An 18,628-nucleotide genomic window follows, 5' to 3' on the forward strand; every position below is an offset into this window, starting at 1 on the left:
TTCAAGGTCTAATTATGACTGTGGCTTCTTTAAGGAATTCTGGCATAATGACGCAAAGAAGTACAGGCATACTCTGTTTTTATTGTGCTTGGCTGGTATTGTGGGGTTGTTTTCCTTTTTCTTTTAAATACAAATTAAAGGTTCATGACAACCCTGCATCAACCAAGTCCATCAGCACCATTTTTTTCAACAGCACACGCTCACTTCATGTCTCCGTGTCACATTTTGTTAATTCTCACAACATTTCAAACTTTTTCATTATATTTGCTATGGTGGCCTGTGATCAGCAATCTTTCATGTTACTACTGTAATTGTTTTGGGGCACCACATACTGTGCTCATGTAAGATGGCAAACGTAATTGATATATGTTATGTGTTCCAACTGTTCCACTGGCTGTTCCTTCTCTCTCTCCCTCTCTTGGGGCCTCCCTACTCCCTGAGACATAACAATATGGAAATTAGCCCAATTAATAACCCTACAATGGCCTCTAAGTGTTCAAGTGAAAAGAGTCACCTATCTCTCACTTTAAAGCAAAAGCTAGAAATGATTAAACTTAGGAAGGCTAACAATGGCCCAAAGCCAGGCCTCTTGCACCACACATTTAGCCATGTTGTGAATGCAAAGAAAAAGCACATGAAGAAAATTAAAAGTGCTACTTTAGTGAACAAAAAAATGATTTAAAAAAAAAGTGAAAAAGTCTTATTGCTGATATGGAGCAGTCTGAGTGGTCTAGATAGACCATCAAACCAGCCACAACAGTCCCTTAAGCCAAAACCTAATCCAGAGCAAGGCCCTAACTTTTCAATTCTAAGAAGGTTGAGAGATGAGATGGCTACAGAAGGAAAGTTTGAAGCTAGTGAAAGTTGGTTCATGAAGTTTAAGAAAAAAAAGCCACCTCCACTAACATAAAAAGTAAGTTATCCTGAAGATCTAGCTAAGATAATGAGGTGGCTACACTAAAAACCAGATTTTTAATGTAAACAAAACAGCCTTATATCAGAAGAAGATGCCACCTAAGACTTTCATATCTAGAGAGGAGAAATCAATGCCTGGCTTCAAAGCTTCAAAGGACAGGCTGACTCCTGTTAGAGGATAATGCAGCTGGTGACTGTAAGTTGAAGCCAATGATCATTTATCATTCTGAAAACCCTAAGGCCCTTAAGGATTATGTTAAATCTACTCTGCCTGTGCTCAATAAATAAACAACAAAGCCTAAATGACAGCACATTTGTTTACAGTATGGGTTACTGAATATTTTAAGACCACTGATGAGACACACTGCTCAGAAAAAAAGATCGCTTTCAAAATACTACTACTCATTGACAATGCATCTTGTCACTCAAGAGCTCAGATGGAGGTATACAAGGAGATTAGTGACGTTTTCAGGCCTGCTAACACAACATCCATTCTGTGGCCCATGGATCAAGGAAAAGTTTCAACCTTCAAGTCTTGTTATTTAAGAAACACATTTCCTAAAGCTACAGCTGACATAGATAGTGATTCCTCTAACAGATCGGTGAAAAGAAAATTGAAAACTGTCTTGAAATGATTCATCATTCCAGATGCCATTAAAACCATCTGTGGGCCAGGCATGGTGACTCACGCCTGTAATCCCAACACTTTGGGAGGCTAAGGTGGGAGGATCACTTGAGCCTACGAGTTCAAGACCAGTCCAGGCAATGTGATGAGACTATCACTTAAAAGAAAAAAAAAAATTGTGAAGCATGGGAGGAGGTCAAAATATCAACACTAACAGGAGTTTGAAAGAGGTTGACTCCAACCCTTATGAATGACTTTCAGGGGTACAACACTTCAGTGAAGGAAGCAACTGCATGTGTGGTAGAAACAGCAAGAGAACTAGAATCAGAAATAGAGCCTGGGCTGGCTCCCAGCACTTCGAGAGCCTAAGATGGGAGGATTGCTTGGGTACAGCAGTTCAAGACCATCCTGGGCAACATAGCAAGCCCTTGTCTCTACAAAAAAAAAAAAAAAAAAAAAAAAAATCAGCCACGCATGATGGCATGCACCTGTAGTACCAGCTACTCAGGAGGCTGACGTGGGGTCACCTGAGCCTGGGAAGTAGAGGCTGCAGTGGGTTGTGATTATGCCATTGCACTCCAACTTGGGCAACAGAATGAGATTTTGTCTCAAAGAAAAAAAAAGCGGGGGGAGAAAGAAAAAAAAAGAAATGGAGATGGAGCCTGAAGGTATGACTAAATTGCTGCAATCTCATGATAAAACTTGAGTGGATGAGAAGCTGCCTCTTATGCACTAGCAAAAAAAAGTGGTTTCTTGAGACAATCTACTCCTGGTGAAGATGATGTACATACTGTTCAAATGACAACAAAGAATTTAGAATACCACATAAGCTTAAGCTTAGTTGATAAAGCAGCAGCAGAACTTGGAAGGACTGACATCAATTTTGAAAGAAGTTACTGTAGGTAAAATGCTATCAAACAGCATCACATGCTAAAGAGAAATCTTTCATGAAAGGAAGTCAATTGATGCGGCAAACTTCGTTGTCTTATTTTAAGAAACTGTCACAGCCACCCCAACCTTTGGCAACTACTACCCTGACTGGTCAGCAGCTATCAACACTAAGCCAAGACCCTCTACCAGCTAAAAGATGGCAACTAGCTGAAGGCTCCGATGACTGGTGAGTATTTTTTAGCAATAAAGTATTTTTAAATTATGGTATATATCTTTTGTTAGACATAAGGCTATCACACACAGTAGACTACTATATGTGTAAACAACTTTTATGTGCACTAGGAAATAAAATTCACATGACTCACTTTATTGGGATATTGGCTTTACTGCAGTAGTCTGGAACCAAACCTGCAGTATCTGGGAAGTATGTCTGTACCTTAACAGTTTTTGTTGTTTTAGTGCACTTAATTGTCCACAGAGTATTTAAAATTTTCCATAAGAATATCTTTGCGAATTGAAAAAGAACTAGCTCAGGAAAGACAATGTTCTGTGGAAGCTGAATCTGTAAGTAGGAGAAATCTCTCACACACACACTGTGTTAGAAAGGTATCTAAATGGCACACTTTACAACATGTGTCTGTACTTGACGTCTGGCTCACTAGGATTATGCCTGAGTTGATGGTTTCACCTAAGGACAACAGATGGTTCAAAATAAAGGAACCATTCATTTTGTCCCAGAAACACGAGGAGTTCTTTACTCATTATTTACTCATCAATTATACGATGCAAACAAATGATTTCAACACACTAATTCTTATCCCTTTGTATATTTTTCACAACGCTTTGCACCCAGTAGGTATTCAAGGAAAAATAAGCCAAACAAATAATTTTATACCCTTCTATATTACAGCTTATTAATTTGGCTTCTAGGACACCACCACTCTCTCGGTTTTTCTCCTGCTGCACTGTTTGCTTCCACTCATTCTCCTTTGCTGATTTCTACTCTTCTCCCCGACCTTATATTGATCTCATGTCCCATGACACTCACTGTCCTTGGTCCTCTTCTATCCTCTATGTACACTCACTACTTGGTAATTTTACCCAATCTCATGACTCTCAATATCTATAAACTGATGACTATAAAATTTTCATCTCCAGGCCAGCCTTCTTAGTAATACAAATTTGTATATGCAACTTCTTACTCATTTCTAACAGATATTTCAAACTTGACATGTTCAAAACTGAATTTCTGATCTTGCGTCTAAAACCTACTCCTCCTGCAGCTTTTCCCATCTCGCTGATGGCAGCTCAAACGTCTCTGACGATAACTCTAACACTCCAGTTATTTAGGCCAAAAACCTTGAAGTCATGCTTGATTCTTCTCTTTTCCTCAAGGTCCACATCTGATCCATTAGCAAATCCTGTTGGCTAACCCTACAAAATATTTCTAAAACTTAACCACTTCTCACTACTTCCATTACTATCACTATCACTTTAGTCAGACCATCATCTCTAACCTGATTTAAGGCAATAATAGCCTTTAACCTCTTGCTTTTACCCTTAAACACCTACAGTCTATTCTCAACACAGCAGCCAGGAGACTACCCAGTAGGGTAGTCAGGTGTAGTAGCACGTGCCTGTAGTTCCAGCTACTTGGGAGGTTGAAGCAGGAGAATCTGTTGAGCCCAGAAATTAGTGACCAGACTGGGCAATATAGTGAGACTCTCTTTAAAAACAAAAGGTAGGCCAGGCGCGGTGGCTCACGCCTGTAATTCCAGCACTTTGGGAGGCGGGCAGATCATGAGGTCAAGAGATTGAGGCCATCCTGGCCAACATGGTGTAACCCTGTCTCTACTAAAAACACAAAAATTAGCTGGGCGTGGTGGTGCACACCTGTAGTCCCAGCCACTTGGGAGGCTGAGGCAGGAGAATCCCTTGAACCCAGGAGGTGGAGGTCACAGTGAGTTGAGATCGCGCCACTGCACTCCAGCCTGGGCGACAGAGCTAGGCTCTGTCTCAAAAAAAAAAAAAAAAAAAAAAAAAGTGAAAAAAAAAGTTAAGCAGGGCCAGGTGCAGTGGCTCATGCCTGTAATCCCAGCACTTTGGGAGGCCAAGGCGGGCGGGTCATGAGGTCAAGAGATTGAGACCATCCTGGCTAACACGGTGAAACCCCATCTCTACCAAAAATACAAAAAATTAGCTGGGCGTGGTGGCACACACCTGTAGTCCCAGCTACTCAGGAGGCTGAGGCAGGAGAATCGCTTGAACTCAGGTGGCGGAGGTTGCAGTGAGCCGAGACTGCACCACTGCACTTCAGCCTGGGCGACAGAGCGAGACTCTGTCTCAAAAAAAAAAAAAAAAAAGGTTACGTAGGTCAGTATCACTCCTCTGTTTCAAAATCTTTCAGTCTCCCCCTATGCTATGCATCATTATCTCCCCTCCTCCTTCATCTCTTACTACTCTCACACCTGTTCACCCTTCTCCAGTCACACAAAGCTGCTTGCTATTTCTGGAATGCATCAAGACATGCTCTCAACATAGGGCCTTTGCAACGATTGCTCCCTTTGCTGGGAAAGCACTTTCTCCATATACTCCTATGGTTAATGCCATCACATGCATCAAGTCTTTGATCAAAAATCATCTTCGCAACCCAGACAAACGAACCACCTTATTTAAACTGCAACCCAGCCCTTGCCCGTTGCTTTCAATCCCTCTTACTCTGCTCTTTTTTTATAGCAATTATAAGCTATATATTATGTAACTTACCTTTTAGTATATTCATTATCCGCCTTCCCCACTCTTCATGCTATCAGAACGTTAAGTCTTACTAGGGCAGACCTGCTTTGTTTATGGATACAACCTAGTGCACAGACTAGTGCCTTCAGCTGCTAGACTCCCAATAAGCAACTATTGAGCTAATATATTTATAATAGACCCTTGGGAGTCCAGTAAAAGGACCTTCTGAAAACAGAAATGAACTTGAGAGAATTTCGTCAAATTATTTATCACAAACAAATCATCACTAAGATTCAGATTTCCTTCTTCATACTTCTTTACCCCAAACAAATTCCACACTCATTCAAAAGCACTACCAATGCACCAGTTAACCTCTTATGCTGCTAGATGTCAGGGCTACATTCTGTGTACTGTGGGCAGCTGTTTAGCATTCCCTTGAACAATGCTGCTATTCCAATTAAACACAATAAAGTACTTAAAACGGCACACAGTGGCCAACATAACTTTATGAACAGTTTAGAAAATTTCCCAAGGCTCAAAAATAGGCAATTTCAGCCAGGCGCGGGGCTCACACCTATAATCCCAGCACTTTGGGAGGCCAAGGCGGGCGGATCGTGATGTCAGGAGTTCAAGACAAGCCTGGCCAACACGGTGAAATCCCATCTCTACTAAAAACACAAAAATTAGCTGGGCATAGTGGCGTCTGCCTGTAATCTCAGCTACTCGGAAGGGTGAGGCAGGAGAATTGCTTGAACCAGGACCCGGGAGGCGGAGGTTGCAGTGAGCCGAGATCGTGCCACTGCACTCCAGCCTGGGCAACAGAGCGAGACTCCGTCTCAAAAAAAAAAATAAAAATAAAAATAAAAAATAGGCAATTTCAAAATAAATAATTCTGCTGTTAAAGGGCAGTAGGATTTTTCCATTAAAATGTGAATTTAGTAGCACAAGTAATGTTTAAAATTAAAAGCAGCCGGGCACCGTGGCTCACACCTGTACTCCAGCACATCGGGAGGCCAACGGGGGCAGATCACTTGAGGTCAGGAGTTCGAGACCACCCTGGGCAACATGGTGCAACCCCGTCTCTACTAAAAATACAAAATATTAGCCGGGCGTGGTGGCGTCTGCCTGTAATCCCAGCTACTCCGGAGGCTGAAGCAGAAGAATCGCTTGAACCCGGGAAGCAAAGGTTGTAGGGAGCCAAGATCGCGCCACTGCACGCCAGCGTGGGCAACAGAGTGAGACTGTTTCAAATAAAAAATAAAATAACATTAAATTAAATTAAAACCTACATTACACATTGTAAGCCTTGTATAATACTTTCCAATGCTATAAAAGCTGTAAGATAATTCGCCTACTGAAATTAATAAAGTAGCTCACATTAGGCCGGGCGCGGCGTCTCACGCTTGTAATCCCAGCACTTTGGGAGGCCGAGGCGGGCGGATCACGAGGTCAGGAGATCGAGACCACGGTGAAACTCCGTCTCTACTAAAAACACAAAAAATTAGCCGGGCGTGGTGGCGGGCGCCTGTAGTCCCAGCTACTCGGAGAGGCTGAGGCAGGAGAATGGCGTGAACCCGGGGGGCGGAGCTTACAGTGAGCCGAGATTGCGCCACTGCACTCCAGCCTGGGCAACAGAGCGAGACTCTGTCTCAAAAAATAAATAAATAAATAAATAAATAAATTAGCTCACATTGACTTCAAGAATCATCATAAGGAAACAAACACTCATCGAATTATAAATGTGTATCTTAAAAAGAGAACTCTGCAAAGTGGTAGAATTTGTGTTGTTCCTATGCAAACATCAGGATCTTCAATAACATAATTTGACCTATCATGGCATCCGTTATGACCTGAATTAATTGTCACGACCTAAACAAAACAATCCAACAATCCACTCACACTGTTTAGTGTTTTGTTTAGAAAATATGTCCCACTTCGCCGGGCGCGGTGGCTCACGCTTGTAATCCCAGCACTTTGGGAGGCCGAGGCGGGCGGATCACGAGGTCAGGAGATCGAGACCACGGTGATAACCCCGTCCCTACTAAAAATACAAAAAAATTAGCCGGGCGTGGTGGCGGGCGCCTGTAGTCCCAGCTACTTGGAGAGGCTGAGGCAGGAGAATGGCGTGAACCCGGGAGGCGGAGCTTGCAGTGAGCCGAGATTGCGCCACCGCACTCCAGCCTGGGCGACAGAGCGAGACTCCGTCTCAAAAAAAAAAAAAAAAAAAAAAAAGAAAATATGTCCCACTTGTTATACAAACTTCTCCAAATCAAGGAAAACCTTCCCCAAAACTTTAGCATTCTACCGGGATAAGCAAAGCTAACAGGTTTTAGTTATGTGCCTGAAAACTAGCCTTCAGGTCGAATGAAAATCTTTTAAGCTGATGCCGTAACTGTTTGGATCCAAGCACAAAATACTGTAAAATTTCCCAGTGACAGTCTGAAAAAGTACCTACAGTGGTGTTCTTTAAACATGCATCACCTACCACAGAATTCACCATTTGACTGGATGTAAACTTTTAAACTAACTTTGAAAACTTTATCTTTTTTTAGGCAACAGTACAATATTTCAGAGACCTTTAAAGAAAAACTATTTCTAAATTACATGGCTGAGATACTTCCCTTACAATTTCCATCTCGTTTTTCATAGTCTGCTTAAACCAATGGGCATCTAACTGCGAAACTCATATTACCCAACACAGAAAATACGACTTAGTAATGGTGCTTTCTTAACGACACTCAGAAGTCCCCGGCAAGGACGGGTACGCAGGTTAAGACCGCATCACAGGCAGGAAGAGCGGTCGGCACCCTGCTGGCGACAAGGGCCTGGGTCAGGGAGGAGACTCAAGAGAACAGATTCCCAGTAGCAGGTGCGAGACTCTGGCAAGAGGGCAGTCGCCGCGGGTTTCGGACAGACGGGAGGATGCTGTCTATTGGACTGTGGGACGCACATAAGGGTCAAGCAGCCTCACCTCGGGAGTCCGCTCGGGTGGCTTCTTCCTCAACGCCTGCCTAGCGCCAGGGTCCACGGGTGAGTTCATGGCCACGGCCCGGGTACTCCGCAGCCTGCCCTTAGGAGCCCACGCCACAGTTCATTCACACTAGGCAGCGGGTGCGGTACCTCTCCCCCACCCCAAGGAGGGAACTTCGCGCCGTAACAAGGTCCAAGCGCAAGCAAACAACCCTTCCCAACGCCCGCCTAGGGCCTCTACCCACGCGCGACTGGCCGTAGACAAGCCTGCGCGGGGGCGGGGGAGAGTAAGTGCGCATGCGCAGCACGCACGCGCACGCTAAGGCACGCCCGAGGGAGTAACTCCACTGTGACGTTAGAATTGGGGCGGTGCGAGTAAGTCGTTTCCTGCTGTCGTCGTGAGATTTAAAGACACCTCGCGAGACCTCACCTAAATCCGTCACGGGATCCGCCTCGGCATTGTGGTTTCGGCTTCTCCATCCGTTGGAGAGACCGGAAACGCGCTGAGGGCCTGAGCAAAAATAGCATTTTGGGCAGAACCGTGGGGAGGCGTTCTGAGTGGAGAGAACTGTTGTGCCCAAATCCGGAAGCCCAGGGCGTGGCCAAGTCCGGGTTTGCGCTCCCCTCTGCAGCTTCTACTGCCGACTTTAAATATGCGGAAGTAGAAGCCGCCATTCGGCAAAGAAGGAAGTCCACGTACACCCCGTATCTGTTTTTTTTTTTTTTTTTTTTTTTTTCATACTTTAGGGTTTTAGGGTACATGTGCACAATGTGCAGGTTTGTTACATATGTATCCATGTGCCATGTTGATTTCCTGCACCCATTAACTCGTCATTTAGCATTAGGTATATCTCCTAATGCTGTCCCTCCCCCCTCCCCCAACCCCACAACAGTCCCCGGAGCGTGATGTTCCCCTTCCTGTGTCCATGAGTTCTCATTGTTCAATTCCCACCTATGAGTGAGAACATGCGGTGTTTGGTTTTTTGTCCTTGCGATAGCTTACTGAGAATGATGGTTTCCAGTTTCATCCATGTCCCTACAAAGGACACGAACTCATCATTTTTTATGGCTGCATAGTATTCCATGGTGTATATGTGCCACATTTTCTTAATCCAGTCTATCGTTGTTGGACATTTGGGTTGGTTCCAACTCTTTGCTATTGTGAATAGTGCCGCAATAAACATATGTGTGCATGTGTCTTTATAGCAGCATGATTTATAGTCCTTTGGGTATATACCCAGTAATGGGACGGCTGGGTCAAATGGTATTTCTAGTTCTAGATCCCTGAGGAATCGCCACACTGACTTCCACAATGGTTGAACTAGTTTACAGTCCCACCAACAGTGTAAAAGTGTTCCTATTTCTCCACATCCTCTCCAGCACCTGTTGTTTCCTGATTTTTTAATGATGGCCATTCTAACTGGTGTGAGATGGTATCTCACTGTGGTTTTGATTTGCATTTCTCTGATGGCCAGTGATGAGGAGCATTTCTTCATGTGTTTTTTGGCTGCATAAATGTCTTCTTTTGAGAAGTGTCTGTTCATGTCCTCTGCCCACTTTTTGATGGGGTTGTTTGTTTTTTTCTTGTAAATTTGTTTGAGTTCATTGTAGATTCTGGATATTAGCCCTTTGTCAGATGAGTAGGTTGCAAAAATTTTCTCCCATTGTGTAGGTTGCCTGTTCACTCTGATGATAGTTTCTTTTGCTGTGCAGAAGCTCTTTAGTTTAATGAGATCCCATTTGTCGATTTTGGCTTTTGTTGCCATTGCTTTTGGTGTTTTAGACATGAAGTCCTTGCCCACGCCTATGTCCTGAATGGTATTGCCTAGGTTTTCTTGTAGGATTTTAATGGTTTTAGGTCTAACATATAAGTCTTTAATCCATCTTGAATTAATTTTTGTATAAGGTGTAAGGAAGGGATCCAGTTGCAGCTTTCTACATATGGCTAGCCAGTTTTCCCAGCACCATTTATTAAATAGGGAATCCTTTCCCCATTTCTTGTTTTTGTCAGGTTTATCAAAGATCAGATAGTTGTAGCTATGCGGCATCATTTCCGAGGGCTCTGTTCTGTTCCATTGATCTATGTCTCTGTTGTGGTACCAGTACCATGCTGTTTTGGTTACTGTAGCCTTGTAGTATAGTTTAAAGTCAGGTAGCGTGATGCCTCCAGCTTTGTTCTTTTGGCTTAGGATTGACTTGGCGATGCGGGCTCTTTTTTGGTTCCATATGAACTTGAAAGTAGTTTTTTCCAATTCTGTGAAGAAAGTCATTGGTAGCTTGATGGGGATGGCATTGAATCTATAAATTACCTTTGGCAGTATGGCCGTTTTCACGATATTGATTCTTCCAACCCATGAGCATGGAATGTTCTTCCATTTGTTTGTATCCTCTTTTATTTCATTGAGCAGTGGTTTGTAGTTCTCCTTGAAGAGGTCCTTCACATCCCTTGTAAGTTGGATTCCTAGGTATTTTATTCTCTTTGAAGCAATTGTGAATGGGAGTTCACTCATGATTTGGCTCTCTGTTTGTCTGTTATTGGTGTACAAGAATGCTTGTGATTTTTGTACATTAATTTTGTATCCTGAGACTTTGCTGAAGTTGCTAATCAGCTTAAGGAGATTTTGGGCTGAGACAATGGGGTTTTCTAGATATACAATCATGTCATCTGCAAACAGGGACAATTTGACTTCCTCTTTTCCTAATTGAATACCCTTTATTTCCTTCTCCTGCCTGATTGCTCTGGCCAGAACTTCCAGCACTATGTTGAATAGGAGCGGTGAAAGAGGGCATCCCTGTCTTGTGCCAGTTTTCAGAGGGAATGCTTCCAGTTTTTGCCCATTCAGTATGATATTGGCTGTGGGTTTGTTGTAGATAGCTCTTATTATTTTGAGATACGTCCCATCAATACCTAATTTATTGAGAGTTTTTAGCATGAAGGGTTGTTGAATTTTGTCTAAGGCCTTTTCTGCATCTATTGAGATAATCATGTGGTTTTTGTCTTTGGTTCTGTTTATATGCTGGATTGCATTTATTGATTTGCGTATGTTGAACCAGCCTTGCATCCCAGGGATGAAGCCCACTTGATCATGGTGGATAAGGTTTTTGATGTGCTGCTGGATTCGGTTTGCCAGTATTTTATTGAGGATTTTTGCATCAATGTTCATCAAGGATATTGGTCTGAAATTCTCTTTTTTGGTTATGTCTCTGCCAGGTTTTGGTATCAGGACGATGCTGGCTTCGTAAAATGTGTTAGGGAGGATTCCCTCTTTTTCTATCGATTGGAATAGTTTCAGAAGGAATGGTACCAGTTCCTCCTTGTACCTCTGGTAGAATTCAGCTGTGAATCCATCAGGTCCTGGACTCTTTTTGGTTGGTAAGCTATTGATTATTGCCACAATTTCAGAACCTGTTATTGGTCTATTGAGAGATTCAACTTCTTCCTGGTTTAGTCTTGGGAGGGTGTATTTGTTGAGTAATTTATCCATTTCTTCTAGATTTTCTAGTTTATTTGCATAGAGGTGTTTGTAGTATTCTCTGATGGTAGTTTGTATTTCTGTGGGATCGGTGGTGATATCCCCTTTTTCGTTTTTTATTGCATCTATTTGATTCTTCTCTCTTTTCTTCTTTATTAGTCTTGCTAGCGGTCCATCAATTTTGTTGATCTTTTCAAAAAACCAGCTCCTGGATTCATTAATTTTTTGAAGGGTTGTTTGTGTCTCTATTTCCTTCAGTTCTGCTCTGATTTTAGTTATTTCTAGCCTTCTGCTAGCTTTTGAATGTGTTTGCCCTTGCTTTTCTAGTTCTTTTAATTGTGATGTTAGAGTGTCAATTTTGGATCTTTCCTGCTTTCTCTTGTGGGCATTTAGTGCTATAAATTTCCCTCTACACACTGCTTTGAACGTGTCCCAGAGATTCTGGTATGTTGTGTCTTTGTTCTCGCTGGTTTCAAAGAACATCTTTATTTCTGCCTTCATTTCATTATGTACCCAATAGTCATTCAGGAGCAGGTTGTTCAGTTTCCATGTAGTTGAGCGGTTTTGAGTGAGTTTCTTAATCCTGAGTTCTAGTTTGATTGCACTGTGGTCTGAGAGACAGTTTGTTATAATCTCTGTTCTTTTACATTTGCTGAGAAGAGCTTTACTTCCAACTATGTGGTCAATTTTGGAATAGGTGTGGTGTGGTGCTGAAAAAAATGTATATTCTGTTGATTTGGGGTGGAGAGTTCTGTAGATGTCTATTAGGTCCACTTTATGTAGAGCTGAGTTCAATTCCTGGATATCCTTGTTAACTTTCTGTCTCGTTGATCTGTCTAATGCTGACAGTGGGGTGTTAAAATCTCCCATTATTATTGTGTGGGAGTTTAAGTCCCTTTGTAGGTCACTGAGGACTTGCTTTATGAATCTGGGTGCTCCTGTGTTGGGTGCATATATATTTAGGATAGTTAGCTCTGCTTGTTGAATTGATCCCTTTACCATTATGTAATGGCCTTCTTTGTCTCTTTTGATCTTTGTTGGTTTAAAGTCTATTTTATCAGAGACTAGGATTGCAACCCCTGCCTTTTTTTGTTTTCCAGTTGCTTGATAGATCTTCCTCCATCCCTTTATTTTGAGTCTATGTGTGTCTCTGCATGTGAGATGGGTTTCCTGAATACAGCACACTGATGGGTCCTGACACCTTATCCAGTTTGCCAGTCTGTGTCTTTTGATTGGAGCATTTAGCCCATTTACATTTAACGTGAATATTGTTATGTGTGAATCTGATCCTGTCATCATGATGTTAGTTGGTTATTTTGCTCGTTAGTTGCTATAGTTTCTTCCTAGCCTCGATGGTCTTTACAATTTGGCATGTTTTTGCAGTGGCTGGTACCGGTTGTTCCTTTCCATGTTTAGTGCTTCCTTCAGGAGCTCTTTTAGGGCAGGCCTGGTGGTGACAAAATCACTCAGCGTTTGCTTGTCTGTAAAGTATTTTATTTCTCCTTCACTTATGAAGCTTAGTTTGGCGGGATAGGAAATTCTGGGTTGAAAATTCTTTTCTTTAAGAATGTTGAATATCGGCCCCCACTCTCTTCTGGCTTGTAGAGTTTCTGCTGAGAGATCAGCTGTTAGTCTGATGGGCTTCCCTTTGTGGGTAACCCGACCTTTCTCTCTGGCTGCCCTTAACATTTTTTCCTTCATTTCAACTTTGGTGAATCTGACAATTATGTGTCTTGGAGTTGCCCTTCTCGAGGAGTATCTTTGTGGCGTTCTCTGTATTTCCTGAATCTGAATGCTGGCCTGCCTTGCTAGATTGGGGAAGTTCTCCTGGATAATATCTTGCAGAGTGTTTTCCAACTTGGTTCCATTCTCCCCATCATTTTCAGGTACACCAATCAGACGTAGGTTTGGTCTTTTCACATAGTCCCAAATTTCTTGGAGGCTTTGTTCATTTCTTTTTATTCTTTTTTCTCTAAACTTCCCTTCTCTCTTCATTTCATTCATTTCATCTTCTATCAGCGATACCCTTTCTTCCAGTTGATCGCATCTGCTACTGAGGCTTCTGCATTCTTCGCGTAGTTCTCGAAACTTGGCTTTCAGCTCCATCATCTCCTTGAAGCCCTTCTCTCCATTGGTTATTCTAGTTATCCATTCTTCTAATTTTTTTTCAAAGTTTTTAACTTCTTTGCTATTGTTTTGAATTTCTTCTCGTAGCTCAGAGTAGTTTGATCGTCTGAAGCCTTCTTCTCTCAACTCATCAAAGTCATCCTCCATCCAGCTTTGTTCCGTTGCTGGTGAGGAACTGCGTTCCTTTGGAGGAGGAGAGGTGCTCTGTTTTTTAGAGTTTCCAGTTTTTTTGGTCTGTTTTTTCCCCATCTTTGTGGTTTTGTCTACTTTTTGTCTTCGATGATGATGATGTACAGATGGGTTTTTGGTGTGGATGTCCTTTCTGTTTGTTAATTTTCCTTCTACCAGACAAGACCCTCAGCTGCAGGTCTGTTGGAGTTTACTAGAGGTCCACTCCAGACCCTGTTTGGCTGGGTGTCAGCACCGGTGGCTGCAGAACAGCAGATTTTCGTGAGACCACAAATTCAGCTGTCTGATAGTTCCTCTGAAAGTTTTGTCTCAGAGGAGTACCCGGTTGAATGAGGTGTCAGTCTGTCCCTACTGGGGGGGTGCCTCCCAGTTAGGCTGCTCAGGGGTGAGGGACCCACTTTAGGAGGCAGTCTGTCCGTTCTCAGATCTCCAGCTGCGTGCTGGGAGAACCACTACTCTCTTCAAAGCTGTCAGTCAGACAGGGACTTAAGGCTGTGGAGGTTCTCGCTGAGTTTTTGGTTGTCTGTGCCCTGCCCCCAGAGGTGGAGCCTACAGAGGCAGGCAGGCCTCCTTGAGCTGTGGTGGGCTCCACCCAGTTCGAGCTTCCTGGCTGCTTTGTTTACCTAAGCAAGCCAGGGCAATGGCGGGCGCCCCTCCCCCAGCCTCGTTGCCGCCTTGCAGCGTGATCTCAGACTGCTGTGCTAGCAATCAGCAAGACTCTGTGGGCATAGGACCCTCCGAGCCAGGTGCGGGACACAATCTCCTAGTGTGCCGTTTTCCAGGCCCGTTGGAAAAGCGCAGTATTAGGACGGGACTGACCTGATATTCCAGGTGCCGTCTGTTTCCCCTTTCTTTGACTAGGAAAGGGAACTCCCTGACCCCTTGCGCTTCCCGAGTGAGGCAATGCCTCGCCCTGCTTCGGCTCGCGCACAGTGCGCTTCACCGACTGTCCTGAACCCACTGTTAGGCACTCCCTAGTAAGATGAAACCGGTACCTCAAGCAGAAATGCAGAAATCACCCGTCTTCTGTGTCGCTGGGGCTGGGAGCTGGAGACCGGAGCTGTTCCTATTCGGCCATCTTGGCCCCCCGTATCTCTTTAAATAAAACGAGATCTCTTGTGAAAGCTGCCCACAGAGAAGTCCCTGATCTATTCGAAACGGACGTCCTGAGACCAGGGCAGAGAAAGCAAACTTTCACGGTCAGGATGGGCAGCCGGTGCCGCGGCCAGCTCACGATTACCTTTGAATCAAAAAAACTAAATTTAGACTGCGTTCATGTAACTAAATGCCCGGGGCAGCCCTCCCCTAGGCAACTGCGTTTAGGTTTGGGACTCGAGTGGCAACTTTTGCAATACTTCTAACAGTTTAGTCTGCGTCCCAACAGACGGAATAAAGCCAGTTTTGTTTCACTGGTCCCTTGGTAAGAAAAACAGACCACCTGGGCGGGCGTGGTGGTTCACGCCTGTAATCCCAGCACTTTGGGAGGCCGAGGCGGGCGGATCACGAGGTCAGAAGATCGAGACCATCCTGGCTAACATGGTGAAACCCCGTCTCTACTAAAAATACAAAAAATTAGCTGGGGCTGGTGGCGGGCGCCTGTAGTCCCAGCTACTCGGGAGGCTGAGGCAGGAGAATTGCTTGAACCCGGGAGGCGGAGCTTGCAGTGAGCCAAGATCGTGCCATTGCACTCCAGCCTGGGCAACAGAGCGAGACTCCGTCTCAAAAAAAAAAAAAAACCGGAAAGAAAGAAAAACAGACCACCCGTAGGAGCAGCCAGAGAGCTGTTGAGGCTGTTTCAACAATAAGCTCACTGATAATTCCAGAATCCATCGTTCTAGGATACTCCTTACCCTTTCTCTTAAGTTCATAGGCAACTAACTTTGGCGACACCACTTTTCTACTGAATTTTAAGCTCCTTATTGGCTGTAACCACATCTAGGTACACCTTGGTATTTCTCACAGCAGTTAGCACAGTTCACTAAATAACAAGGTGATTTATGATTATGACATGCTTTCCAACTAATGACTGATTCACGGTAGAGTTAAAATTATATTTGAAAACAATGAGAGTTCAGGCTACAACACCGTTTCTGGTACCGGCGATGACTTAAGGGCTGTTTTCTGTTGGTCCTGGGGCTTGCCCAAACTGGGAGTTTACAGTATACTATTAGCATTTCTCTTTTTCAGGTATAGAGCAAAAACTTCACCAGGGAAGTGTGGCATAGCCATTGTAGAAATAAAGTAATTGTGGAAAAATCACAGGATGTTGCAGACGATCCGTCTTCCTCATCATTTTTTGTACAAATATAACCTCTCAAAGATCTGCCCAGGACCACAAACAAAAGTTATCCCTTCCATTCTTCAAGGATCAATTTTCAGAGTCACATCAATATTTTCAAAGAGGGAAAAAGAACTATAAAGCATGATCACCATGAACTTGAACTTTAGGGGCAAACAGACCTAGAATTTATGTCTCTAATATTAGACCTCTTCTAGTTAAGTGACTTGAAGTTATTTAACATCTCTGAACTTCATTTTCCTTATGTTAAATGGGAATATAGTAAAGGACCTATTGTTTCAGAATTTTCTTAAGATTACTTGAGAAAATTCACATGGAGCACTTAGTATATTGCCTGCACAATCCAAGCACTCATTATTATTTCCATTATTTCGCCTCTGGGGAGTGATTTTTATTGTTATTATTATTTTTTATTTATTTATTTTTTTTGAGACGGAGTTTTGCTCTTGTTGCCCAGGGTGGAGAGCAATGGCGTGACCTCAGCTCACTACAACGTCCCTTGAACTACTCGGGAGTTCAAGGGATTCTCCTGCCTCAGCCTCCCGAGTAGCTGCTATTACAGGCGCCCGCCACCAAGCCCTGCTAATTTTTGTATTTTTAGTAGAAACGGGGTTTCACCATATTGGCCAGGCCAGTCTTGAACTCCTGACCTCAAGTGATCCACTCAATTTGCCTTCCCAAAGTGCTGGGATTATAGGCCTGAGCCCCCGCTCCCAGCCTGGGAAGTGATTCCTCTAAAGTAGAAATTCAACTTTGAATAATTGAATAGATTTTTTTAATATAGTTTTTTTCACTTATAACAATTCAGAAACACATTTAAGTATTAGTGAAGATATGGAGCAAGAGGAACTCTCAAACTGCTGGTTAAGTGCAAGTGGGGAAGTCAGTTTTGGCAAAAAAAAAAAAAGTAATAAAGCTGAAACATAACACACCTCATGACAGCAATCCCCTATAGCAGCAGTCCCCAACGTTTTATGGCACCAGGGACTGGTTTTGTGAAAGACAAATTTTCTATGGGGGTTGGGAGGAGAGTTTCAGTATGGAACTGTTCCAACTCACATCATCAGGCATTAGATTCTCATAAGGAGCATGCAGCCTAGAGCTCTCACATGTGTAGTTCATGATAGGGTTCCTGTTCCTAGAGCATCTAATGCCCCTGCTCATCTGACAGGCGGAGCTCAGGCAGTTATGCTGGCTTACCTCCTGCTGTGCGGCTGCTTCCTAACAGGCCATGGACCAGTACCAGTCTTCGGCCTGGGGACTGGGGACCCCTGCCCCATTAACAGAAAAGATGGACAAAAATGCTCCTTATTCATAGAAGCCAAAAACTGGAAATAACCCAAATATCCATCAATACTAGAAGGGATAAATTGTAAAATATTCATCCACGATGGCACATAGCTACATAGCACATAGTGATGATTCTCCAACATAATTTGAGAGAAAAAAAGCAAAACAAAATACAGAGTATAATTACACAGACAGAGTTTAAACACAAGCAAAATTAGGTCTTTTAGGGATGCAAATACAGAGGTAAAATAATAAAGAGAAAGCAAGGAAATGAAGTCAGGTTGGTAGTTAAAAAAGTGAGAAGGTAGAGAATTATGATCAGGATAGGGCACATGGAGGAGGGGGCTTCTGGGTTGCTGAAACTGATCTACTTATTGGCCTTAGTGATGGTTATATGAGTATATATTTACTGTTTTCTGTATATATTTCACAAAAGAAAGTATGCAAAGGCTTTGTCATTAGACAGCAACAGTAAAAATTACATTAATATACATGGTGACTATCCATAACTAAATTTAAGTATACATTTTCAAAATCTATCTTGTCCTTTACTATCTTGTATTATATTGTTGTATATAGAGAAAAGTGAGGAGAGACAGTAAAGTTCTAATAGCTATTTTCAGACAAAAGGCAACCTCCAGGACAGGATTCACCAGCATTAACTTGTATCTGAAAGAAAAATATAATGGTCTGAATGCAAGTAATCTATTAAATTGTGGGAAAATAAGGACTTTTTAATTTGCTTAACTTTTTATTTTTATTATACTTACTACTACCTGACAGCACATTACATATGAGTAACATGTATATGTATTAAATTTTTTTGGTCTATCCCCTCCACAAAAGGGAAAATATGTAAACTCTATGAAAACAGAAATAATGCATTATTTATTGGCATATCCCTAGTATCCAAACCTATGCCTAGCATATTATAGGTGTTGAATAAATATTTGCTGAATGACCAAATACAACTAAGGACTAACTTATTAAGAGGGCATTTTGCTATTAGAAAGAGAGGTACTTGAATATCATGAACCTGCTCAAGAGTGAAAAAAAATTTTTTTAAAAAGAGGTACTTGATTGCTCTCCAGTGACAAAGATCATCTCTGGTTA

General features: G+C 42.8%; 1 protein-coding gene across 6 annotated transcripts in view; it reads right to left on the reverse strand.

The window, feature by feature from the left end:
* The window catches only part of RAPGEF6 (Rap guanine nucleotide exchange factor 6), a 218,444-nt gene extending 209,981 nt beyond the window's left edge, over positions 1-8,463 (reverse strand). For 2 of the 6 annotated variants that reach the window (XM_055299343.2, XM_055299342.2), the window contains exon 1: positions 8,139-8,409. In XM_055299343.2, coding sequence (XP_055155318.1) covers positions 8,139-8,207 — 69 coding nt within the window. In that variant the 5' untranslated portion in view covers positions 8,208-8,409. Of the gene's footprint in view, positions 1-8,138 lie in introns of all 6 variants that reach the window. The other 4 variants (XM_055299339.2, XM_055299340.2, XM_063612391.1 and 1 more) reach the window with 4 other exon arrangements.
* Positions 8,464-18,628: the final 10,165 nt, after the last annotated feature.

This window comes from Symphalangus syndactylus, chromosome 11 (genome assembly GCF_028878055.3).
Source record: "Symphalangus syndactylus isolate Jambi chromosome 11, NHGRI_mSymSyn1-v2.1_pri, whole genome shotgun sequence".
NCBI lineage: Eukaryota > Metazoa > Chordata > Mammalia > Primates > Hylobatidae > Symphalangus > Symphalangus syndactylus.